The sequence below is a fragment of the Cygnus atratus genome, chromosome 5 (genome assembly GCF_013377495.2).
Source record: "Cygnus atratus isolate AKBS03 ecotype Queensland, Australia chromosome 5, CAtr_DNAZoo_HiC_assembly, whole genome shotgun sequence".
Lineage (NCBI taxonomy): Eukaryota > Metazoa > Chordata > Aves > Anseriformes > Anatidae > Cygnus > Cygnus atratus.
Window position 1 is genome coordinate 47,690,963 of NC_066366.1, and position 27,785 is coordinate 47,718,747.

The 27,785-nt window shown below is 44.9% G+C and overlaps 1 protein-coding gene across 7 annotated transcripts in view; it reads right to left on the reverse strand.

Annotated features, from left to right (window-relative positions):
* Window positions 1–27,785, reverse strand: part of FOXN3 (forkhead box N3) — a 200,034-nt gene that overhangs the window by 68,060 nt on the left and 104,189 nt on the right. For all 7 annotated transcript variants that reach the window (XM_050710760.1, XM_050710759.1, XM_050710758.1 and 4 more), the window contains exon 4: window positions 8,822–8,886. In XM_050710760.1, the coding sequence (XP_050566717.1) occupies window positions 8,822–8,886 (65 nt within the window). The remainder of the gene's footprint in view (window positions 1–8,821; window positions 8,887–27,785) is intronic.

The following is a 27,785-nucleotide window of genomic DNA, read 5'->3' on the forward strand; positions in this document are numbered from 1 at the left end:
CAAAAATGTGTTGCTGCCCATCACACAAGCAGAGGCAAAGCGAGAGAGCTTCTTGAAAATTCTCAGAGCTTCTGCTTTAATTCTCCCAACGCAGTTCTGTTTCAACAAGCCTGACACGTCCTCGAGGATCAGCCCAACGTGACAACAGTCTTCCTTGTTCATGGCAATCTATACACCACCACAACTGCTCAGAGCAAAACAACTGCGAAATTGTTCTGATTTAGTAACCTCCATGTAAGGCACAGACGTACGCCTCTCTCGTGGCTGTACTCTTTAACAGAATCTACAATTATGAAAGCCAAGATTACTTCTGATATGAACCACCTTCAGATTTTAGGAACGCCAAACAGTCGCAGGCTCTCAGCATGGAGCATATGCTCCAGCTCATCAGCCCAGAGATCCTGATGGCAACAATCACAGTAATTTTACAGTTACAGAAAAGAAATCTTTGCACACTCCACTGTCTTCCACGTTACTGCTCCCATCTTACTGCCAGTTTCTAACCAGGACCTGTCAGAGTACTGCCGTAAAACTGGTGGGATGTTATGTCCCTGGTGTAGGCCGCCGAGCTTTCCTGCTCCAAGCCCAGCCCAGCCAGAGGGGGACTGGGCCCAGGTGCCACAAGATGGACACCACGCACTGCTGCCAGACATCTCGCTGTGCCCACAGGGCTCATGTCCAGCCACCCGACAGCGCCTCAGGAGCCCCACCAGGCCCATGGAGATGGCCCACGGGCACAGAACCCGTGCTCTCGGCAGACAGCAGCTCCTGTCAGGGAATGGGAAACACTGGATGAGCCCTGGGTGTATGGCAGTGCTGGCACAAGAGAAAGGCACTGCACAGGAGCTTGCCAAGAACACATTAAGCCATTTCGGGGTATCCCTGGAGCAGAGCTACCTGTGGGTGACCTCAGCACTGATCAGGGCAAGGACCAGCCGCTGCTCGCCTCCTCCAGGCTTTGGGCAGCCTCCCCCTGTCCCTTCCTACGTGGGGCTGTCAGGCCAGCACTGTGGGGACTTGCAGCAGAGTTACCTCTCCCCTCAGCGTGCACTGCAAAGCGCCTTCTCACCAACACTAGGCATGCTGCAGGCGGGCAGGGGCAGCCAGGCCCTCTCCAGTGCCCAAGGTTTGCCTCACAGCAGGCACCCACACCCTCTGTTTGCCAAGGAAAGCAAACAGCAGCGGTACGCTCTGTCCTGAGGCACCAGGAGCTGTAGCTTCCAAGGAAGTCACTCTGAGGGACGGTTACAAGACTTATCTGCAAAGATAGCATAAATGTCTATGCGGGTCTAAAGTCACTGAGTTTAAACAGGGCGGGAATTAAACTTATCTCGGTATGCTCCGCAACTTGAGCTAACATGAACGCAACCTGCCTGCTGCACTTCAGCCTTCCTCCTCCTCAACGCCAGGAGCCAAAGGTAGCTCGGGCATCTTGGTCACTGGGAGTACAAGCAGTCAGTGGTCACACTTCCCTCCCAATGGCTCTAACATCAATGTTAACCCAACCACACTTCAGGCACTTAATAAATTACAGCTTTTGCTACCATCTTACATACTGAACTAGAAAAATAGGAATAAAAAGACTACATCTATAGTGTAGATAAAAGATCCATACTGTACAGCCAACGCATAGCACCCTGTATACAACCGTGCCACACAGAGCACAGAGCTAAAAACATCATGCCAAAGTGACCATTTCTGTAAGAATCTCTTCAAAATGCTGTCTATGGCTGGTATCTTTTATTGAATGCACACAGTGTTTCAAAACCCTCTCACAAACACGAGCCCCCACCAGCACCGTCAGGACTCTGGCAGCCCAGCTAGGGCTTTACCCACTTTCCCAAACAAAGGCGAGCTCTGCTGTTCAAATTACTCCCTCAGGGACACGTTGTACAACCCCTCCGACTTCATTTTACTTCTTCACTAATACCACTGCAAACACACTGAATGCTAATAATAAATAAATTATTCAAATATTCTGTCTCCACAGAGGCAGCACGTGAATCATCTTCCTGAAAGGAAACTCCTGAAGAGACTGTCAGGTACCCTTCACGTGTAGGGGGGAGCCAATTTAAATAATAATGCAATATGAATGAAAAGTGATTTATCATAACAAGATAGCAGCTTTGCTTTTAATTCAATGGGTTGACTGAAGTCAAGTCATCAGCAAATGCAGAGCATGGCTGTTAGCACATTTTCAAGAAGGGTGGGACAGGTCCTTGGAGAAGCAAAATTTGTAAAGACAACAGGGTGAAGTCAAAACATTTGGTGCTCTTCTGATGAAGGCAGTAAGCTGGTGAACTCAGCTGGACACTCAAAACCCCCAGATCTTTACAAAACAGTTATTTATGGAGTTAAAAATCAATTTCCAGATGTACCTTTAAAAGTAAGTAGACTGACTGAAACTTCAAGAGGAAAAACAACACTAAAATACACTTTTTGTTAGTAAGAGCTAACAAACAGCACCATTGCTTTTTACAATTAGATTCCTCTCTGTTTAAGGTTATCCCCTTAGTGGAGCATCAAAATATGATACAGAGACAGTATTTTGTAGACTGGCAGCTCTGGGCAGTGAGAAGCACTATTATCATCATTCACATTTCAGAGCAGAAAACCAAGGAATTACAACCCCAAAGCAAAAAAGAGTCGTCATTCTTGGGGAACATGAGATTCCCAAATATGTGTTAGGAAATGACTGTTCAGTTAGATTAGGGCATTAGGGTCTTGCCCAAGGTTGTATTATAGATCAGAGCACCTAAATCAACCTATTCTAAGGCTGGACTATCTTGCATCCCTTTTATACTCCCGTGTGCCTCTCTTCTTCTGGTCATCATTACATTCAAGCATTATACGATATTAAAATATTTGTAATATAAATGCTACCTTGCCTTGTTTTTTGTTTTCTTTGCACATCTAGATAGTAGAAGAAAGAGTGATTCTCTCAGAACTGGTTTTCTTATGAGATGTAAAGACATACAATTCTGAAAACTATATGTACATTAGACTTACTGACTTCTCTTACTGACTGCCTGTGCAGTGGAAGGAGCAGATGAAATGAATTTCCACCTCTACAAGAAGCCCACTGTGCCTACAGTGGCCCTCTGGTATTTGCTGGTGGATGCTGACCCACGCATCCCAGTTTTTCACAGTATCAGAGGGAGAACGTGGGCACACGCATGCACACTGGCACCTCCTCTGTGAGCCTGTTGCCAGCTCCCATCCTGAAGGCACAGAGAACAACCCCCCACACACCACTCCAGAGAAAAGACCGAGCAGAGCGTGTTGGCAGTACATCTCCAGAGAAACCGGTCCCTACTTCTGCTGTATTTGTACTTCGGTGTCACTACTAACACAAAAAGCAGGCTGAACATCTTGATTTATAAGCGTGGACAATTCTAATTTAGCCTTTATAAGGGAAACCAGTAACAGTTGCACCCCTTCTCCCTCCTCCCTGCTGGCTTATTTCCACCTCCGCAAGTGCTTCTATTAATAGCCAATACTTGGAAACGTGAAGTCCCAAATCTGCTCTCTCATTTCTTACAATCAATCACTCAACTGACAATGGATTAAGTGGACTGTTTGCTCATGTCAAGGATTCTCATGCTTATTAAAGGAAAACATCTCTGTGTGAATGTGTGCCTGTTCATAAATGAGCTGGCTCCCATCTTTAACACAGGACTTCTCAGGCCTGGTTTGTACACTTATTGCACAAAATAAACTTTCTAAATAAGGGATACAGTTCTTTTTGCTCTCTCAAATCAATTCCAATTCTTATCCAAGAATAAAGTGAGCTGCAGGCTTTGGCCATCTCCTGAAAATCTCATGTTATGGTCAGCTACCAGATGGCAGTACACTAAAATGTGAAATCCACCATCTTGGACTGATGGCATCACGGGCTGGTATCTTGCCTGCAGCAGTAGTGCCCAGATTCATCATATCCACTCTGCAACAAATTCCAGTCACTGTCTCCTACCAGTCTTGGCGACTGATAGCTGACCCTGTGAAGACAGAGTCATCCAGCTCTTTCCTGCAAGAGCTCATCACAGGCAGTGCCTGCCACCTCCAGCTACAGCAGGGGCAGCTGGACCACGGCAGATTATGCCCACGTGGTCAGAAGCATCAGTGAGAGATGGAAGTGTCTTATAAAACGCCTTCTCAGAGAAGAGGCTGAGCCATCACCATGTGAACATCGTATCTCTTGCTCTGTTCTAGAGAATGAGGATGCCTGTTCCCCAGGGCTGATGGAACAGAGCAAACAAAGCAACGGGTGAGCTCCAGGAAAGACAATCCCTCCTTTCTAGGGCTTCCCCAGCCAACTGGGACCAGAGCCCATGCAAGACTCCTCACTCCTCCTCTCCCATCCCCTGCAAATGGGAGGGGATTTTTGCCAATCTTTTTTTCCCCTTTCATTAAAAGGGAATCACGACCTTAAAGGAAAGCTGGGCAGTCTAAAGTCAGTTCACTGACTGCAGCATAAATGCAAGTCCAGGTCTGCAAGAAACATTTTTCACATCTCTGGGGTAACAGTTCATACCTTTAACATCTGCAGGCAGCAGATTTACACTGCACTGATCATCAGCAAAGCAAGCGGAGGAGCTTGCCCTCAGAAGAAAGGAGGCTGTACAGCAGAGATCACGGCTGTACCTCTGGCTGACCAGGAACTGCTGGAAGCAGTAATCCCAGGTGGACTATCCAGTCACACTGAGGAGGATCATCTCCATCTTTAGCTACAACCGCAATAGCAGCCAGATGACCCAGGCTCATTTTCCTTCCCTGGATGACAAAGAATCACTCACCATGCTATCACAAGGGTCTTCTTCTGCTGGGCTTTGACAACAAGCTCAGAAAGCTTACCCAAGAACCCCATTATGCCTGGCAGACATGCACTTGCCTTAAAACACAGGGAAGACACTGTGTTATGTCAGCGCTGTCCTGTCAGTCATGGGGCTCCTGCATCTTCTGGGGCAGCTTCCACATCTCCTACACTCCTATTTCAGTCCCCACTGGAGCAGGAACAGCATACGCAAATCTCTGCTTTCACAGTACAGCGTTCTGTTTTCTTGCCAGCTGTAATTATACCCACAAGCACCATCTATGTACACTTCCTTGAAACTCACAACTGAATAAATTCGATACAAGAAGACACAGTAATATGTTGCATTTAGTTTTATTGAAGTGTGAGCGCAAATAAAAAAACAAAGAAGAGTGTTTTTTTGTTTTTCTCGAAAAGAAAGTTTTATCTTTAAGAAACAAAACAAAACACCTCCACAGTCCAGTTACATCTTACAGGTGGTACGTGGCAGCTGAAATTTATATATGACTGCTGCTAAAAGTTAATTGGAAGATGTATTTTTAATTTATTCAAGGAGAATGATAGATATATCGCAAAAAAAACTTTTGTTATTGCAACTGATCTGTGAGCAACTGCATCCTCAAGACAATTATCATAAGCTTAATACTCGAGAGCAGTGCAGAAGAAACAACACAGATTTTATTTGAACATGACGCATTAGTTTCAAAGCTTTGAAGTTAATGTGAATGTGTCCCCACCTATCTCACCCAGCACAAGGTCCTGAAGAGTTTTGTATTATGTCCACCTTAAAGACTTTTTCCCATCATGCATTTTATTAAATGAAAATGCATGTGAGAAGACAGCGGAAAACAGAAAGAAAGAAAAAAAACACAATGGGAACAAAGGCTCTCAATACAGAAGGTGTATTAAGCAATGATTTTGAAACAAACAATACAATATGTACAATAATGAGTTACAGACACCGATGTAGCAAAGGTAAAGCAGTAAGAGCAGAACACTGCATTTTTGTCCTGGGAATCCTGAAGGCTAGAATGCAGCAATCTCCTTGGATATAAAAATTAGTTTTGAGAGAAGGTATCCAAACCTGGTAAGGCTGAAGGTCCTACCCATTTCACATTCTGAATGGGATTTCATTAGAAGACCGAAGAGCACAAGGATATAAGGTGCAATCCTCACCTAGCAGAAGGAGCTCAACATTTTAAAAAGCACCTGTGTAAGTGACTTACTCAGCCTCAAAATTAAATTCATCGTTTGTTTGTTTTAATCATAAAGTTAATGCTAGAAGCCACAGTACCACAATCCTCAAAAAAGAAACTGAGGTAGCCATCTTGTATCTAATAAAACAATAGGTAAAAGGAATAGAGCATAGATATTTTAGGAGGTAAGTTCAAAATTCTTCAACAAAGTACAAGCAAAGACGGAAAGGAACAGAGAATTAATCCCACTCACGTCAAAGACATTAAGGACATAGAATAGCTACAATGAATTTTAACTTCCCCTTCTCTTCCTCTGCTATTTTGAGGTACACAGATAACTGGTTTCTCAGTTGCTCTTTCTCTGGAGAGGTAAGTTAAATGCTTTACAATGGTTAAGATTACTTTGCCAAACAGTTCACGTATAAAATGAATGGAAACCAGGAGCACTTGCTAGTCTTTCTTGGCTCAAAGAAGTACTACTTACATTGCAAAATTTTTTCCTCTTCATTCCCCAAACCAAAAAAAAAAGAACATTATCTTTAACAACTCAGAAGAAATGAGGTGTGACAAGTGCACACAAATATTACATTTACTAAAATTTCAGAACCATTCAGTATTATTGTCTGTAACACGCACTGAACATTCTTTTCACGTATAGCAAAATATTCATCAAGTAAAGACGGTTTAAAATCTCTTTGTTACGTACACTTTTGCCAATTAAATGGCAGTGTTATAACCAGCAACAGATATTTGAGTCAATTTTTCATTCCCTCATTTGAATTAAGCTGGATATAGGCACTGGCAGAAGGCACTTAAGATGGTCATGTAAGGTAGGACTTGATAAACCTCTCCACCCCCTCACCTCCAACCTCCCTGCAGCTGCTAGCATTCCTCCACACAGGTCTTGTGGAAAAGACAGGAGCAGCAAAGAGGTGGATACACTATTTCCATGCAACCTGCTGAAGCCTGTGCATGAAAAGAGCTCATTGTCAGTAAAAACAAAAGAAAGAAAGGAAGAAAGAAAGGCTTTGTTATTTTGTTGTCTTAAAATCAAAACCAGTAAGTGTTAGAAGATAACCTTAAAAAGTTTTTCTTCACACTCTCATCCTTCAAATCTCATTGCTGGATCGTGTATATTAGAGTTCAAGTTGGCTGGCTTTTCCTCTTGTAATAGCAACACAGGATGCCAACTCAGTTAAAGGTATGTTAGGCTTTGTTAGCTGCTTGAAAAGGCAGTCATCTCTCTTTTTTTCTCTATTTCTTTAATATGAAGAAATGTTTTGCATTTTTTAAATTTTTTAGCACCCCTCCCCCCCCCCCCAATTGGAAGCCAGAGGAGGGCAGAGGAGAAGAGAGTGGAGAACAGTGCATTTTTCTTTATTGGCAGAAGGTTTTAAGCAACAGCCAAGGCAGGGAGGACTACAAAATAGCTGATTTTAGTTCCTGGATATCTTGCATGAAAGGAAGACATAAAACATTTACGCCATACAGACTTGACAGAATATTTTACATTCCATAAACTAAATTACAAAAACTTTATATGTGCAGGTAAACATTTAAAAACTGAACTCTTGAACAAATGAAAATGAATCAAGCCTATCTATTCACAACAGTGTTAAAAACAACAACAACAACAACAACAACATTCCCAGACTGCAAAGACTGCAGATCTACCCTACTGAGACCAAATTCAAAAGCTGCCAAGCACTACAATTTATATTGTCTCTGACTGTTAAGAAATAATCTAAATGCTTTAATGTATTTAAAATGTGTATGAGCAAATCTCAGCAAAGGTATTAGATAACAGAATGATGCAAACTCTCATATGTGCAAGGAATCAGTTGAAAAACATTCTGAGGTAAACTATAGATGTTGCGTTACATTGGTGGGTTGTAGGTGAGCGCTACTGCCTGCCAATTATTCACTTGTGGGCCTAGTTGTGAGTAAGACTTCAACCGAGGTAATTTGGATAAATGGTCTGGAGGATGTTACACAGCATTTTCTGGCAGAAAGAAAGCCATAGAACTCTTGGTACCATGTGAATGAACACAAAACTAAGATACTTCATGGACAACTGATTGCAAAGACCATAAAATCATCTTAAATGACATAAGTTACTTCTGCACTATACACAAACATATAGAGTCTGGGCAAACAGCTTTCTGTGCTCTCAAGACATCCCTTAAGAATGACAGCAGTTCTATGTGCACAACAGCAGAAACATGAATACATTTAGCAGTCAACAATGATTGCAAAAAGTCCGCTAAGACAGACTGAAAATCTTCACATATCAAAACTGCAAACCTGTTTATATTGTCCATCTAAAGTAAAGAAAATATCTCAAGTTCCTCTGTGAAGACAGGCACCCTTAAACACCGTTTACCTGCTACAGCTCTGCTACCTACCTTTGGGTACACTTCGGTATCAGCACAATTAGGGAGCAAAAGAAAGGACATCTCACAGAGAACAACCCTGCTTCATCTGCACAGCTAAAAGCAGTGTTACTGGAACATTTTGTTCTAGGCACACTTTATTCCACACATAGGGAAAAAAAACCCACACCTTTGTCATAATTTACTGTAAGCAAATTAATAATCTGAGAAAAGAAAAAAGCAGCAGCAACTTTTACAGACTACACTCACTTTATGCAGTAAATCGTCATTTTCAAGGCACCAGATGCGCAATAAAGGAAACAGATTAAAGGAAACAAAAACACTTGGTTACTTCTTGCCCAGTGAATATTACAAAAGCTGTGCAATTTGCAAGAGGTTAAGTAGAACAGTTACTCCGAGATGTAGCATCCATCACCTACCTTGTAGAAGGGCTCCATTTCTCTTGAAAAAGGTGCTTCCTGGCCAAATGGGTGGACCTGATGTGCTAAAGGTAATAAGAAATAAGTGTAAAGAAAATCTCATTTACATTAAATAATTGTAAATTACTATTTATATGAATGCTCTTTTGTTTTTAAAGCTAATGCTACTTCATGGCATTTTTGCCTTCAAGCAAGAGTCTCAAATCTCACTTTAAAAATAGGTTAATTTGATTCAAGATGCATTCTCTTCACAAGAAGAACAACTCCTCAGCACAGCACACACCCACACTCTCATTTAGAGGAAGAGAGAAAAAAGCAATTTGGCACAAATAATAATACAAAAAATGCAAATCAACGTCAAAAATATTTACTGAATTCTCAGTACAGCAAAATATATGCCTTTTTTCAAAGCCACCTGCTAAAAACCCAAACGCTTCATGGCTTTTACTCAGTCATAACCACCCACCATTCCAGCTAAAGTACTAACACGAAGAAACCTTGGCCAAGCACCACCCGGCTCCTGTACCTACACACGACTACAGCCACCAGCGTGCCCTATGTGAAGAGATTCACTCACTGCACCAGGAACCACTGCGGTAAACAAGTTGTCCCGGGAGCGCCAGAAGGAACCAAGCTTGGTTTTGCTATACACACGGGCTGGTGACCAGGGCTGCCAGCTCTCACCTTTTCAGCAGTCGTGCCCATGGCAGACCCTCGGGTACCCAATGGGTCCTTCCCTGAGCTCCCAGCTCGCCTCTGACTCCCAACAGCGCTGCCCGCGGAGATGCACGGCCAGCACCTCTCCCGCAGCAGCCCCGCTGCTCCAGAAGGGCCGCTCTCCTTACACCACGTGCCACGCGTTTGGCAGAAGGATGGGTGGTTGTTTCTTAACAACAGGCTGCTCCTTAATGAAACAGGCTCCAACATAGGCCCTCTAAGACAATCATACGCGCTTCTACTACGCAAGGATTTTATTGAAATTACTATCACGAAAATAAACTGTATCAATAATAGTTGTACATCCAAATTCTAGCACAAATTAAAAGCAAGAGACTAAATATCCTTTGGTAAGGCAACTCTGCCTTTGTAGGTAACCCATCTTCCTCTTCGGATGCAAGATGTGAACCAAGCCCCACACGCCATTCGTGTTCGAAGTTACCTTTGTCCTGTTTGAGTTGACTGCTGCTACAATGCAATGAAATGGAAAACAGATGCTGTTACATTTACAGCATGAGAAAAGTTTTGATAAAATGCCATATATAAAAGAAAAAACCGAACACCTACTTTTACAATTATTCTGCAGAGACTCGTGCTAACATATAAAAACTTCACTGTGTGGCTTATTTAAATAAAGTGTTAAAATACAGACCATAAAAGGATCCAAGGCAATTACGCAAGTAATAAAAGCCTTCAACACTCCTAAACAAAAAGGGGAGTTGAGAGACACAGAGACCAAAACGACCAAAAAGAAGTTAAGTAGGTCTACATTCATAAGTGCTCGAGTGCACTGGGGCATGCACTTGTCTGAATACACATGCTCACTTCATACGGCTTAATATAACCAATTGTTTGCATTTCCTATAGCAAGCGCCAGCTCCTCAAGTGTAGCTCCTCAGCTCAGATGAAGGTCAAGGGCTGTTGAGGGCATCCACACTCCTGTCAAACAGGCTCGCCGCTTTGTATCACGGCACAGTCCAGGACAACCTGTAGGACAGGAGCCATGAGGCTGCGAGGGGAAAGCCGCGGTGCAGCCCTCATACTGCACCGCATTGCTGCCACAGGAATCGGGATCCGCAGTGTGGCAACTCCGGGCGTCTCAAAAACCCAGGGAAAAAGGTGGAGCTGAGAGATGGAGCTGTAGCAAAATGGCACTGCCAGGCTGCTGTACGCTTCTGTCTGGGTGAAAGAGGGCTATAAAGGGAAGAGAGGGAAAAACATATATTTGAATAGACAAAATGTCTCCACTAAAGAAACAAAGCAATAGTGATTTATCTTATTTTCCAACTTGAATAAAAGCCCAAGGCTCTCATAAAAAACTCCATCTGATTCAGCACAAACCCACAAGAACTGAGAAAATTAACTGTGCCTTCCCAGGGAAGGAAGCTGAAGAATTCAAGCATGTAAATAATGTACCACAGCGACCGGTCAAGCCTTTCAAACAACAAACTTCTGTGCTTGCGGGGCTTTGCTGGAGCTTAGTTAAGCCTGATCAGTATTGGAGAAATTGTCTTTCTGTTCCCAAACTTTTGCCTGTGAAGTCTCAGATGGTATTAATTATTAAAACATGTTTCAAGTTAAGAAATGAGAGAGTTAAACTATCTCTCACTTTAAAGTGTTCAGAAGCTGCTTCTCCCAGCTCCAGATTAGGAAACCATTTTTAAAAGTTCATTCTTCTAAAGACCATCCATAATAAAAAAAAAAAAACACATTTGGCCCATCTCAGGCATTTTCTCAAAGGAATCGTTTCTTCAGTTTAGTCTGTAACAGACTGGAGAACAGTGACTGGTTCTCCTATAAAACAAAAATAGGAAATCTGTTTTATGAACTAGCATTTGTTATCAATACATGTTGTAAGATTAATGTTTATGCAATTAGAATTATTAACAGCAGAGTTTCTCCCTACACTTATGAACTAAGCACACTGACTAAGGTCAAATTTCATTTCCAATAAATCCCCACACAACTACTGAAGAAAAGTGGAAACTAGTTTGAGCTCTTGTATCACTCACTGCGAGAACGCTAGTGACCTGATATATCGCTGCCATGCACAGGTCTGGTTTGACTTAACCTCCCAGCAGCAGACAAGCACAGAGTACTTTTTCTGGGCTTGGATCACCAGTAAAGAGCTGAAATTTCAAATGATCGTATTGAAAGAACACTAACTAGCACAGTTTTTGGATAAGAAGATGTGAAAACCTCAACAGTTACCTGTCTGTCAAGGGCCACTGGGGTTTGATTTGCAGAAAACATGGTCATTTCAAGCACACCTTTAGCCAAAGGGATATCCAGAGTGCAACAGTATTTGTTGCAAACTCATCGAATTTGTTGCACAAGCACCAAGTGACAAGTGGGACTGGATTTCCCCTGGAGCCAGCTTTTCTTCTGGCGACATGGCCGGCAGGAAACTTCGCGCTGTGCTGGGCCCTGGGCATGGGAAACTGCCTGACCCAGGAGGGGAAGCAGGGGTCTTTTGGAGGGAAGGCTTTTCCCCAGGAAAATGCTGCTTTGCTGAAATCTAAAACATTCCATGGGAATGCGTGGATTTGGACACCGCAGTGCTGGAAGCCAGAGCTGTGGGACAGCCAGCGCGGCGTCCTGGTGGCCGGCCAGCCCCAGCGGCCACCCCATGCCCGAGCCCCCTTCAATTACTGCTACCAAAACGCATGCCACGCATTTTACAAGGTCATTAAAAGGTGCGCAGGCTTCGAGAGACTTAAAAAAAGGAAATGTAAAGCCTTTGTCTTCTGGAATTCACATCGGAGCAAAGAGACTGCAGTTCCTAAAGCCAAGCACTAAAACAAACAAAAAAAAGCCAGGGGCTTTCACAGTTGCAGTATTTCGCAACTATGCCAAAAACTCTCACAGGCCTCTTTGTCGGAAAGGCCTGATTAATAGATTTAAAAAACCCAAACAACTGAAAATTCAAAACAAACTCAATTGTGTGGGCCGGCACACCACGATTAAGGGCTGATGAAAACAGAGAGGAAAGGCAGTAAACAGAGGCCAATGACTCTGTTACCCAACGTGCCCAGAGGCTGAGGGCAGGCAGGAGGACGCAGGCAAGGGGGGAAACAACCAACCTGCCCAGCAGATCCCCCACAAGGGGGGCTTCCCAGGCCCCTGAGGTGGGAAGCTGCTCTGCCTCCTGCCGGAGGGCAGCTGGTGCCAAAGCATGGCCTGGCCTGGCCCTCGCAGCAGCACCAGGAGCGCGGGGCAGGACACTTGGGAAGGGGATGAAGGATGAGTGGTGCCAGCTGTGAGCCAAGAGCTGCTGTACACAAGGCACCCACACCAGGCACGCAGCAGCAAATGGCTGCGGGACTGCAGATGGGCTGCAGCGACATGGGGTGCTGTATCCAGCCCTACTAGCGGCCAACACGATGGGCAAAGGCAGCAGTGATGACTGACCGAAGAACCTCTTTTGCAGAAAGCTGCAGGAGGAAGAAATGCAGCTCTTTGCCCCAAGACCAGCACAAGCAGTTCCCAGGGATATGAGGAGTGGCTGGGAAAGCACCAACCCCTGGCGAATGCTGCCCTTGTGCTGGGGCCACTGGCATTTTTCAGGACAGCGATGCAACAAACTCCAGGAGCTGCAGATGCCAGGTGAAGGGACCAGAGGCATCACTGCCCCATGCTGCAGGTCCACCCTCACCAGCCCACCCCACAGTGTAAAATTCCTCATCCACACCTCCGACCAACAGTGAACTAACTGAAGGATACATCGAGAAGGACATCAAACCTGGAAACTGCAAACCACTTCTCAAAGAGCAACCAGCGGAGCATCTTGTGGGTAGAGAAACCCACCTCCAGAAGTTCTGAAAAGCAATAGCAACACCACCATTTTTACATTCAAAGGCGTGGAGATAACAATAGCAATAGGTGCTTTCATCTGGCTGCAGTCCATGAAACCCTGCATCTAGTGGCAGCAGGGAACGGTGCTCCTGAAAAGTGCACTCAGCTCCTGAGGTAAGCTGGACGCAGCCTGCTGCCAGAAGGTGCTAATGGATGCCCAGCTAAGCTGGAAGACTGCAATTTTTACTGTTCCTTGAAAAATGATTTAGGATGGGGTGGTAACTGAGAAAAAACTTTGGTAGTGTATTTGCTGGGAATGTGGTATCCTTCGATGCTGGAAGATGAACAGCACGTCCTTATGCCGGCCACCTCGGGTCCTCAAGTGAGGAACAGCCAGAGCGTGGCGGGAGGCCTGGAGTGAGCACACAGCCTTATCCTGAGGCAGCTGCCACCACACACTGGCCGAGGGCTCTTCCAATGCTGCTCAGCCCTCCTGCGGTCAGCCCTCCTGCTCAGCCCTACACTGCTCAGATCCCTCTGCCACCGACCGAGCTCGGCTCTCTGGCCTCGACCCGAGCGCCATCGCCGGGCCTCCGGGCCTAGAGTAACATGGCGACCGCACCGCCGAGCGCCTGCCCACAGTACCACAGCCGCACTAACGAAATTGGTCCCTCGCGTTACAGATTTGGAGCGATATGGAAGCATTTATATACTGCTGTACCTCCAGCACATGCGTTTTGTTAACAAGGAGAAAAAAAAAAAACACACACAATCCCTGCCAGCAGCTTGCTGGCAGTTAATATCACAATTAGCTATCACCTAGCAACAGTCAAGCAAGCTTCCTCTCAAATCAAAGGAGAAAAAAAAAAAAGCTCTACTAAATTGGCTAACGACAATACATAAAAAATATCTGGAAGGTACGTGTTAAGGTATTTCCTGATTTTAATGAAATCTGATTACTTTAGAGATTTTAAAAATACAAAACCATTACTCTATCTTCCCAGATTTTCCATAACTGACACAACATTATTCTTAAAAAGATTTATGAATTCACAATACTAGTTTCTAATTTATGAAGACTGATCTAATATTCTGGCAATGCTTCTCTTTCCTCTGCAGTTCGGGCTTTTATTGTCTCTCGGTATCTCTCACTTACTGTGACACGGGGGATGGAGACTTTAAGCTCCTGGATGGAGTCTTTCCTGGTTTCTCTAGGGTGCCTAACACATTTTCGGGCAAGTAATATCATTCTGATCTCCTGAGCACTCTAAATGAGTTTTCTATATGTCATGACCGCCAGAGGGATTACATCTAAATTTTTATTAAAGACAAAAGGAAAGTTGCACAGGAAAGCTATTCATGAACAGAACACCAGAAAAAAAAACATTGTGGAAAAAAAAAGTGGAAAGTTGGCCAGATCTTTGTATTCTCCAAATAGCCAAAGCCATTTTCCTGCCACTGTCTTCACTTAACAGAAGAAATTATGCAAATAAATAAATAGAAAAGGAAAGAAATTGGGATTTAAAAAAAAAAAAAACACTCATATTTCTAGAATTTGGGATAAAAACGGTGATTCCTATTCTCAAGAAAAACATGGCCATGTGTCTTTCAGAGCCCATCAATGACTGCTGTGGTGTTTAAAGACCACTCTCACTGCTGAAGTGATATATGAAGCCTTCTTGTCCCCTGGTGAGATGCTGTAGCCTTCAGCAAGAATTTCAGTCTTTGCCAAGAGCTGAATATATACTTGTGGACAACAATGAAGGAATTGTTCTTCAAATAAATTTTACAAATCCTGATTTCTATGGAGTTGTTTCAAAAGAAATGGCTATTTGAAGTATGACACATGGAGAAAATGCAAACTTGCCACCAATCTGCTTTTAAATGTTTTAACATTTATTGTGAGCACATTGTAATTCTAGGCTAAACACTGAAATAGGAAAAAGTCCATATATAGCTAGAAGTTTATGGTGAGACAACTGTCCCACATTACTTTTAATTAAAAAAGATTTGTCTCCAGTGGGAATCAGGAGATGCCGGCTATCAGCCTCAAATTCTCATTCTGCCTCTACCAGTGAATCACACTGTGACTGCAGGCAAGTCACTTCTTCCTTCCTCAGTTTCATTTTTGTTCTTTTGTGGTAAGTACAGGAATATGTTCTTACCGACATAGTCGACGTATCTCTGGGAGGAATAAAGAATCGTTAAGTAACAACACATCAGATGAGGAAAAAGTGTTTTGAAGCGCATGCAGTTAGAGAAGGAACACCACAGCACACTTCTACTAGAGGACGGGTTGTTATTTTTCCTGATTTTGAAGGAAGGAAAAACACCGCCAGTCACTTCACACACTGTAGTGCTGTCTCTCCTTAACCCACAGCTGTTATTACCTGGCTCCTAGGCTATATATCACTGGATGAAAAACTGGTGCTAGTCAGGCTGGGGACACTTCAGAGTTGTCTGAACTTGCTCATGTGCTACGAAGCACATCCGTGCCAGCTCCTGCAGGCACCACGGGCCAGTCCCCTGCTGCCCAGATGAGCAGACGATCCCGTCCAGGGCCAGCCAGCAGCCTTGAAGACCACAGAGGGCCGTGGCCTCTTTTGGACTATAGCAGCATCAAACGCTGACCTGGCCAGCTGGGAGAAGTTTGGTTCTCTTCTGTTCTACAAAATTAGAAACGGAGCACTCCAGTTTGCTGATGATAGCCTCTGTTGCAAAACAAGTGAGGGGGAAGAAGAGCTTCATTTCAGTTTTGTTTTTACTTGAGTAGAATTGGAAGAAGGAAGTCTTTAATCTCAGATTCAAGAAAATAAAGCAAGTCCTAACAATCGCCTATACCTAGGCACACCTTAATTTTCAACTTGATGTAAACGAAGAGTCTACTCTGATAGTTAACACTAAAAAAACAGACAAAGCTTTGGAGAACTTTGATGTTGAGCACCTGGTTCACTATAAACCACCACAGAACAGCAGAGCCACCAGCTAGGCACAGTGCTGTAAAGTTGTACCAAAACCACTGTTTCTCCCAAACTGAAACCCATCAACAAGTGAAAAAGCCCAAGGTGACCCGATTTACTTCCGCTACTCTAGTGCTGAATTCTCCATTTATTCTTTCTGCAGCAGTCCAGGAAGCTCTGCTGGTACACTTGGCTGGATCTCACAAACGCTTTCTGCACAACGCTCCCGCGACATTTCTAACCATGGCCCGTCAGACTTCAGATAAACGATATGCACGTCTCTGCTAGAAATCCATTAGGGAGAACACATTGCTGGTTAAAGACACTGATGTACCGTGAACATGCACGAAGTTATAAACATGTGTGCACACAACAGAGCAAATCTGATCTCCAGCAAAACAGAAATAAATGGCAAAAAGGAAGACGAAGTCTTCAAGTCACCCCCCTCCCCAAAATATTTCCCACTTGCTAAATTTTTATTTATCTGGTGTGGTGTGACTCCTCATTTCATGAATTTCAGTACCAGCAAGACTCAAAGCCAAGTATGACCCGCAGGCGACTGCCAATATGAACTCCTCCTCTATTACTTGCTTAAAGCCAAGGCGCTTACCAGCTAAAATTTTCCATACTTGGTTTTTCTCATTAATCTTGAATGAATGTGGTTCAGATGATTCAGAACTAATCTGGCTTCTGGAATTACAGAAGCAGAGGACAAAACGAATGTTTAACCTCTCCCCTGGAACGTTTAACCTCTCCCAGATGCTGAGGGTATTTTTCCCTGGGAAGCTTAATGTGCTCACAGGCTCGGCAGCGCTGCACACCCCTCTGCAGCGGGGACTTGCAGGCACTGGGCTGTACAACACACTGATGCACACATCACAAAGTTAGGCAAACACAGAAAATGGGATGATGATAATAAAACAGAAGCCAGGTACTCACATATTTGGAGATGCGATGATGATAATAAAACAGAAGCCAGGTACTCACATATTTGGAGAGTCCCAATTACATTTTTTGATTCTACCTCTTCACACACATCGGCTACAAGAGCCCTGCGTTCAATGGTCACAGACCCTTCCTATCCCCAAAGAGATCAGTGCCTGAGGACTGTACTGCACGGTGTGAAAGGTGCTTAAAAGGCGAAGGATACACAGTCTGTGTGTGCATCTATCACCAGCACAGAAGTTTAATGTATAAAGATCAAGTTATTGTTAGAGTTACAGTTTTAGAAATGAACTGCTAAGGCATTAAAAAAAAAAAGTATCAAAATCTGCCTGGTTTCACGCATTCACAATGCTCAGTTTGAAGAATCCAGAGCTCTGTCTTAGGGTCGGGGAAGGGACAGACCAACACATACACCCTGAGGCTACAGCACCTGATGGTGGGCTGTTCCACCCACAGACTGGGTCTACAGATCTATCAGAAGAGGAAAGAGGTCTACAATCTACCAGAAGATGAAAGAGAAGACTATTTTTTGCATTCAGAGGGATTCTCGAAACCTCAGCTAAATTGATCCTCCCACCCACAGAACTACAGAGATACCATCTACACATTGAGAAAGGAAAACATACCCTCAGAGGTGATAAGGTACCCCCAAAAGTGCCAGCAAGCCCAAGGCAGCCCAGGACCAGCCTGCGGACACCCCAGCTCTGGCTTCGGGCTGCTCTGTGCTGCCCTACGAGGGCTCCTTATCACCAGCTGGTGGTGTTTGCACCCATGAGAGCTCAACGCTTCCTGTAAATGGATCCCAAACACCTGAGGTCAGGACACAGAGGAAATTAAAACAATTATCACATGCTCACCACTGTGCAGTCAGTTTAAACCAAGTGGCACCAGTCTGACCGAATTCAGTCCTATCAGTCCAAACCAATCAGGAGAAGATGGGAATTATCCTTTTATTCCAGAAAAGCCTCAAAGTTAAGGGCCGGGGCAGGTGAGACCTCACATGTAATTTTACTTCCTCTTTACAGCCTCTTTCAAAATGAAGAACCAGAACTGAGCTCTGGTTAGGAGCCGTAGGCAATCACAGCAATAGCCACAGCACCCAACTCCTAGTATCTTCTACTGGAGATTTTCAAAGCAGAGCTATGAAATAATGAATTTCACACGTTCTGCAAATCTAACTGTAAACAAATACTCAGAGGACTTCATTTTTACTCATTTTTAAATTATCTTTAGCCACATTCATCCTAGGAGAAAAATAAACCTCCCACCTGTAATGGGAAATACCATTCAGGGTGCGCCTTTATCCCTAACTCTTAGCTCTGAGAACAGCTGTTCTGCCTGTCGAGAACACTAACGTTGTACTTAATAGTATTATAATAATTTTCTCAAGTTACAGTATTACCTGCACGAATGAAGAACGTGTGAAGGAAAAGAAAAGCTGACCTTCCCATAATTTATAACAAGAAGTCACCCTTCTACTTTTAAGTCAGCAATTTTTCATATGACTGATGAAGTTGCGTCCTTCCCAAAAAGGAGACTACCTTTCCAGAAAATGTCTTGTAGCATTGTTATTTCAACAAATCTCAGCTTCCACAGTGGAATCTGTGATCTGGTCTATGCTTCCCTTCGTTTGCTGCTGCTTCTCAGGTGTTTGTACAGAAATTGAATGTGACCCGGTAAGAAATGGCTTAAACCCCGTTCTTCACTCCAGGATTTGCAGCAGACAACGCAGAGGTACAGAAAAGAAGGCTGTATGAGGAAAGGCGAAGGTGGGCAGGCAATTGCTTGTGCTCTCAGCTGCAGGTTTCTATGAGATACTGGTTTCTACATCTCTGCTTTATCAGCTGTAACTTCATGTAGGGAAGGTTGAAAAAAAATTGTTGCAAACATGAAAAAAGCAAAAAAACTGCAAATATCTAAATTTACTATTTCTGCGTGGTATATTTAGACAGCAGTTTGGTAATAACCTTGTGTGAAAACACAGAAGCTTAGAGAGAGAGAGTCTAGGCCATTTAACTCTCTCTTGATAAAGCTCGAGAAAGCTACACAAGAAAACCAACATGACAGTTCAGCCACCCACTGTGCCCCTTGCTGAACAGCTCTGGTTTAACAGCCAGGAGAGGAGACCGCAAGCTCTCTCCTCGATGAGCCAAGAGGCCCTGGAAGCTCCACCTGCTTGTGGGCAACCCCAAACCAGAGGTATTTCACTAACGACGAGCACCAAAAGCAACTGTTAGGACGGGCATGGCTATCTGTCAGATACTGTAAAATTCCCCTCCCAGTTGACTCGGGATCTGCCATGTGGTTGCAGAAAAAATCCTCATTAGAATTAACTAGCAAAAATATGTTCCTAAGTGTATGTGCACTCTCAGTCTCTCTCTGTAATTAATCCCTGGAGTAAAGCTGTTCCTCGGATCACCTCAAATATAGAAAATCAATGAGTTAGATTACAGGAAACAATTAATTATGGTTCACTGGTGTTTAGAAAGCGACACTGACACCCTGACATCTCCAGATAGCATTCGTGCCCTCTAAAGCAGCAAATCACAGAAAGTAACAAACTGTGCTGTTCAAACACCAGATGACCTCAAGCTTGCTCATTCTAGTGAAATGATCCTCATCAGTCATAAAACGAACGGGACATAACCTCTTAAACATTAAAGACACGATTGATTTACAGAGCATCCGTTTACTACAACCAATTAGGCAGAAATATTTTCTTCACGTGCTAAAGTAACTTCTGACAAGTCACGGGGGGAACTGGAACAAGCCGCTCTGCCACACCTTGCCAGCTGACCCTCGTGTTAGGGGCCTCATTGACAGCCACGGCTCTTTTTTCAGCGTCATATACAGCACATCACAGCATTTCCCAGCCAACACACGGATGACTGAAAGCAAACACACATAAACTGGAGCAGCACATCCAGCTGTTGGTAGCACCGACCCCTCAGCCACCCACCTACACCAGGCGCAGCCAGCACCGCCTGTGGCTCTCCGTCAGCCACAACGCACTGCAACACCAACTCCTGTTCAGAAATCCCTGCACCTAAAGTTTGCACCACAGAGAAACATGAAGGGACGCGGGGTATTAGCAGAAATTGTTGTCATCTCACAGCACCCGTTGCCCTTTTCAAAGCATTTTGCTCTCCTCCTTGTAAGAGGCCTTGCCATTCTCTTGTCGTTGCTAACCCCTGCCTCAATGGTCTCCTCCTCCGTGTTATCTCCTCTCCTGAATTGCTTTTTTACATCTTTATCTTATTTCAGAAAGTTTGTGGTACTGCGTGCCACAAGATGCCTTTAGCATCATCAACTTTACCACTGAAGCCTTATTAAGCCAATTAGACAAATCCCATGGGCAGTACGAGAGCCTGTGTTCCTTCACCAATCCCCGTTCTCACTGTCCGTGTGGGAACTCTGGTGGTGGGCTCATCCCTCAGACCCCTTCCCTCTTTTCTTGGAGGGACCCTACAACAGGTTTTGAAGGCTCGCCTGGGTGGCGAGAAGCTGCCCACAGAACTCAGTGCCACACAGGACGACAGCTTTAAGTATTTGCCTATGAAAGCAGATCTAACACGGGCTGGTGTGAAACCCAGCAAGTACGGGAAATGGAGAGCACGGCAGCACCCACTGCTTCATGCCGAGAGACTCCCCCGGACTAGTGGGCACAGGGAACTCGAAGCAGGGCTTCCAAGCATGCCTGCATTGGTTTTTCACACTGAGAAGTTCTACTGAAAAAGGAAAGGAAAAAGGCTGGTAATAGATAAATTCATGATCTCTACAGGCCTTTTGTGTTTAAGCCAGCCCAAGAGAAACATCCTCCCTCTTGGGAAGGGCAGAAAACGTTTCAGCACTTCACCCAGTCTTGCAGCGATTTAATATACTAAGCCAAAACACTTCACATTAAACCCACCACGTCTGCAATTCTCCCTTTTGTCATTCTCTTTCTGAAAGGGGAGGGAGGGGACAGAGCCCTCTTTTTCTGCTGCCTCCAAGCAAGCTCCAGCCTTCAGTCCCAGAAACTCACGTGTATCGTGGGCGCTTTGAGCAGGGCAGGAAAGCTTCGCGCCCTTTCCTCCTGGAGGAGGAGGACTACACGCACCGCTACTGTGCCGACAAGAGCCTGCTTGGAAGGCGAGCAGGAGCTACAGGACCCGCATCTCTGAGCAAGCCAACAAGCGGCACTGCCACTCATCTCCGCTATGGGTGGCGAGAGGGCGACCGGTGCCGGTCTCGTGGTAACCACCAGGAAAAGAGTTTTCCCAAAGAAAAAAGGAGTTCAATCTGCCTCCTTCCCTTGGCTCCCCTTTCAAAGAATACAAATAAGCTTCCTGAAAAACAACAGGCCTTTTGATGAGCCAGTAGCTTTCCTCCGTTTTTGTTTGTTTGTTGAAAACACTTTGATTTTGCAGGAAGCACTAACAAATGCGAGTGGGGATCAACTTAGCTAAAGAACCTTAAAAAGCAACGGGACACAGCTCCTCTACTTCAGCCACGAAACGGGATTGTCTCACTGGCTCCAGCAAAACTGTTGAATTATTTCCGTAACAAAAGAAAGGCGCTTTTAGGTCCCATAATCTCATTTCAAATCCTTTTACCCACTCCCTACTCTTTTTGGCCTTGAAATTGCAATCCTCTTTCAGTAATCTGAGGACTAATTGGTGCCAGCACTCCAGTTCCTCTTGCCATTTCTTCCCGCTCCCTCCCGCATTATTCAGGTGCTGAAAAGGACGGCGGGCCAGGGCTCAGCGCCCCTATAATGAGTCTGTTCCTACAGAGTAACTGCTCATAATTAGCAGGAAGCATTTTGGAGGAACCACCCCGGCGTTGCTCGAGGAGCTCCAGAAGCTTGCAGGCCATCTGCACGCTGGGCACGCCGAGGGCTTCGGGGCTCAGCCGGGAGCAGCAGCGGCCCCGCAAGCCGCGTGTCGATGGGACGGGATTTAGCTGGGGTGGTGCAAAGGCAGCCTTTGTTTAAGAAAGGTTCGAGAATAGGAGTCCCTGAAGAATGATAAGCAAAGAAGAGTTTTAAGCAAGCCTGCTACTTTTCAGCTAATGACTGTCTTTGCAGGTAGTGCCAGAAAGGAACAAAGACTTCTCTTACCAAGGTACTATCAGTGTTGACCGTTTCCCAGCCAGATTTGGAAGCAAAATTAGTTTTTCTGCAATTGGAAACTTCAGCCTAGCAAGGGCATTAAAAACAAACACGCAAAAAAGCTGGCTCCAATTGATATTCATTTCCAGCAAATCTAGGGCTAACCTTAAGCTTTGATTCAGGAAAAATAAACCAAAGGCTTCAAAAGTTTTTCAGGCTGGCAGGATTACATCGCTGAGAGTCTGCATCTAGTTTTGACACTGAGATTGTAATACAGTGTTGTGTACTGTATGGAAGCTGAAGGACAGCAAGAAACTCATCGTCTGATGGGATGTACCTTGCCTCCGTCATACCCCCAAGGAGTGCTCTGAAGTACGAATGCAACTGCCAGGCTACATCCATCCTCACGCTCACTAGTACACCTCCTTAGGCATCGGCAAAGAGGTACGCTATGAGGAATCCCTTAGCGTCAAAAACCAGAGGACACAACCCAACACTCTCCTAAAGGAGGAGCCCTTCGCATGGAGCACCAACAAGAGGTGGGCGGCCAGGGGCCGAGCCTCCTGCAGAAGACAGCGCAGGGCCACATCATCTCACTCCATTTTGGGAATCTGCCAGCGCAGAAAGGCAACCCCGGCAGTTTCTGTGCAAAAAGGCTTACACTCGAGCATCCTCCTCACATACAGCCAGCATCAGACTGGCACTGGGGGAAAAAGCACAAGTTGTTACTTCAAGTATCCCCTGGGGACGGTGTGGGTACACAACAACCGCACAAAAAGAACTCGTGATTTATTTCCAGCCACGGAAATCGATAGCAGGCTTGCACACGAAGCTGAAGTTGCTGATGATTTTTCTTCCTTTGCACCAGAGTGAGATCAGCCGGTGTCTCAGTGGCCTGTGATTTAAGGAGTATGCTCAGCTTCGTGCATACTACTGCCTTCTGAACATTAGGATCCCCCACCAAAAAAGCAACCCCCAGCGCGACACCTCGCTGAGGGAATCGTGCTCCACCTCGGCTGGAACAAGTGCATTTAAATTCTCATCCCCTGGAAATGCCATTTGCAACCCTGTGCGCAGGGTCTGCCGCTGATTTCTGTTTGCCTCTGTGTCAGAAATTCAAGACAGAAAGACTCTCCTCGGGTCATCCAATTCTGCCTTCTGCCAACAGAAAACTGCTTCCTACAGTCAATTTCCTAGGATTTTATTGAGTCTGCTTTTCAGCACTCTACCAGATGGATTTCAAACCATTTCCTTTAAGAGATTAATTCAGTCTAATAAGTTCATTATTTGCGCCTGGTCAGTGACCAAGACAGGCCAGAGCCTGTGTGCTTGCTTCTTCCCCACAAGCTATTAAAGCGGCAAGTTTTCCATCCAGGTGTCAATGTCTGTGCGCAATAGCAATACAGCAGGCTCAGAGAGACATCCCCGTGGAAACTGAGCTCCTGCCTTCACAGAGGGATTACTGTTAACTTGTTTGTTCCCTCCAAATCACCTCCCTTTTCTGCCTTGCAGTTTGAGGACTGGAGATCAGAAGGCAGGCAGCGAGGAGCAGCCCGTGCCACCAGCTGCCTCTCCCCAGGTCTGAGTCCCCAGGTAGCATCTGCCCGCTTGGTGCAGTTCAAACTCCCATGCCAGCCCAGGATTAGCGAGGAATTAAGTCACAGATTAATTAGATTAGGAATAGCCCTACTGATACCGCGTCTGAGTACAGGCAAAGATGCAGCAGGCTGCTAAACTGTGCCATGCGAATTACCCTACCTCCACAGGCTCACCAAGACTGGGGAACCGCAACGTTGTGGTAAGGCTCCTCTTTCCCCAGCTGCTGCTTTCCCCAGCACTGGGAAACTTCCCTGTGGCATGGAAGTGACTTGAGAACACGGGCTTGCAAGTCAGGAAACCTTTAAGGCAGCTGTAGAGCACTAACCTCCAGAATACACCGAAGTACGACGATGCCTCCATGCTCTTCTGCGCTTTGGGAGCTAGACTCGAGCATTATTCTCCTATCACAGCACTGTGCCATCCAACCAGCCTCAGGGACATTGCGGTTCGGTGGCACGTTCTCTCTGGTAGGAATGTTTTAAGAAAGCCCACATCCCTCCTTGACAAGCCCCAATCCCTGAAAAATAAACAAACAACCAGGACCGAATTTATGGTGCGGCTCCACGAGCTTCATCAGCACAACTGAGAGGACAGCTTGCTACCGTGCAAGGGCAGTGAGAGCATCTTCAAATGACGTGGCAAAGGACAAAAAGGAAACACAAGAAGAAGAAAAAACACCACAAAAACCAACCGTCTGCTGAGCAATCAGGAGATGCTGCTCCCAGGACCATGCGGCCAAAGCCTAAGCATGCTTTTGTTGTGTTAGGTTAGCCCTAGGGCAAACTCAGTAGCAAATCCAAACAGCTTGTCACAGGTGTCCCCTGTTAGTCCGGGGGGCTTTAATGATCAGGCACAACTCTAACTGGGGCTTTTGACTGTAGACCCTGAGAGTGCCACCCGCGGAGTGCTGGCCACCCGTCTTCAGGGGCATCCCAACCCCCACAGAACAGAGAATGGCAAAGGACATGGAAATAAGCAAAATGTTTCTTTTGTTGTTGTGGTTGTTTGGCTGTGGTTTTTTTGGCAGTGTCACGCAACAAATTCAACTCCTGAACCTCTTGCTCCAGAGCTCATCAATGCAACTTGCTGCCGTGCCTTTTCAAAGCAGAGTTTGGATGGTAATATCCCCAGGGAGATGGAAAAAGACCAGTTCTAGCATTTCCCGCAGAATTTTCCATTCTCTTTTTCCCCAAATCTCAGCAATTCTATTTCTACATCTGAAGCCAAAAGCAGCGAAAAGAAAAAAAAAAAAAGGCAGCAAAAGAAAGATCTGCATCACTTTAGCAATACATCTGATTATGGCTCTTCAACTACCATGGAAAGAATGCGTTTGTCTGAAGTCTTCCTTATACATTATGTTATACTTGCAAGTAGGAAAATAAAAGCTGGCTGCTCCAGAAGCTTTGTTTGTTATTCATTCCCTTAAGTATAGAAAATGATTTCATTTTAATTAATTGTTTTATTATTTTTTTTTTAATCTCACGAGAAAAATGGTTGTCTTCATCTTTCATATGCAAAACAGCTAACCAAAGAACAATTCTTCATACAGAGAAGGAACTCCAATTAATAGAGATCTTAAATACTTGGGGAGCTGCTATGAATTTTGCCACTGATCAGACAGCTGGCTGGAAAAAAAAGCCTTTTCAGGAAAGTTACATAATTAAAACTAACCTAATTTATTATTACTATTATTGTATATTACTTTTATTTTTTACTTTTTTTTTTCTCCATCTGCTAATCCCGATTAAACACTGAAATGAATGAAACCCAAAGAAACCCCAATTTGCTAAGTTTACATCTCTTTTTTATATACTGGGACCTGCATCCAGCCCAACCATCTGATACGAATTCCCAATGCAGCTTGGACATTTTAAAGAACCACTGCATTTTTATTAGCTCAATCCTCGTTATCTGCATTATTATGCTATTAGTTTTGCAAATTTCACATACTCTGGCTTAAGAAACAACAACAACAGCCACACACACTAAACCCGAGAATTATATACACTTTTAGACACTGAAGTTAAAGTGACAAAAAAAGAGTCTATTCTGATCATCTGAGTTTTTCAAACTAATCTTAGGAAGTTTCCCAAGCAGTCTATAACTACTGTTTGAACAGGATTTCTTTCAGTAGGGTATTTAATAAAATCCTGATAAAAACAGCCACAGAAAAAAATAGTGAGAGGTGTAGAGCTCTGCAAAATGTGTAGGCAGACAACACAGACAGCCGTCAGCGAAGTCAAAAACTGCAGCATGGACAAACACGGACAAGAGCAGTCAGGGGAAAGGGGCCACAAGCAACAAACAGAAACATCAACCACCAGCTGTAGGGAGCTGGACACCGGCTATTACCTTCGAAAAGGGCTGAATAATAAACTGCAGTTATTCCACGTTCACAAATAAAGTCCATGTAGCACCAATTCCAATACCAAAAATATGTCATACAAGCTAATGAAAAGAAAATTTAACAACTGCACGCATGCCACAGCAAGCCAAGAAAGAAAGAAATTTACATTTGTATTAGAGAGACCCTTTGGCTGTGCAATCCTGGATGCCTGACGAGGGGAGCAATGAAAAATTACGGTACGTAACTGAGGCACGACACAAGCCTACGGAGAGCGCTCTGGCAGGTAGCGGGAGGAGAGTGCCACCAGGGCAGAAGTGAGTCCGAGCGGAAGGAAAGGAACGAGACAGCTCCGATCCACGCTGGTATTGGGCCGGCCCACTGCTCACTCACTCCCCTTTCACGAGGAAGACACGATCCTGAGGCACGGAGGGTTAAGTCCTGTGCCTTTGTGCCCTCCAGAGCTGAGCGAACCGAGCCGGTTCTCCTCTCCTGCCCCCCGCGAGTCACCGCGCAGCACAACCAAGTCCCCCGGTGTGTTTGCCGGGACCAACTGCCTGGACAAACCCACCGCAGGCTAGTTTGCTCAGGCCACCCGCCTATCGCTGTTGTGCTGGGTTTCTGTAATGGAAATAGTTCACCTTCGGTAAACCAGCACGTTTTGTTTCCAGGCGCAGAAGAGAGCAGCAGCCTGGCAGCCACGATGCCTTTCGACATAAAAGGCACCCGGTACACACACACACATAGACACGTGCACTCAAACCCCCAGAGGTTTACACATTTATCACTAAAATACAGTCATAGGGGAAAAAAAAAAAAGCCTCAGACTGGAAACATGGAATCTCCCCAAAAGCCTAACGACATCAACCCCACCAAACTGGCTGAAACCAGCAGCCCGCTGGGGACAGAGCCCCCACGAACAGATGCCAGAGAGGAAAGTTTCACAGAAAACCTGACGACGGCACAGCAAGGCACACCTGTGCTTGTTACCACAGCACGTGCTGGCTTGAATTATTGGCAAGATGGGTTCCAACCTAGAAAGCCCATGGAGTCCAGCATCCTCGTCCAGGCTGCATCTGTAGGAGCTCTGGAAATGGCAGCTGAACAGAAGTCCACATTTCTGAGGCCTATTGCTCAACGCCCCCCTTTCCCCCCAACCTTTAACTCATAGCAAAAACAAACTAACGAACCAAACCAAACCAAAAACAACTCCCAAATTAGGTATTTTACAAAGCAGTTTTATGATTTAGAAGTGGAACAAATTCCCCCAACAACCAAGCATACACATACACCCCCACACATGCACACTGCCTTCAGGGCCACCTGGAATTTAAGGAAACCTAACCATACAATTTTTCAGAACATACCTAAAACAATCCATTAACTCTCATTTATGTTTAGATGTACCAAAATTGCTTGCCAGATTTTCTTTAAATGGCTACGGGGTTCCCGAAATCACGTTCAAGTATCTGTGAGATGTGGTACAGATAGCCAACCTATCACCTTCAGAGC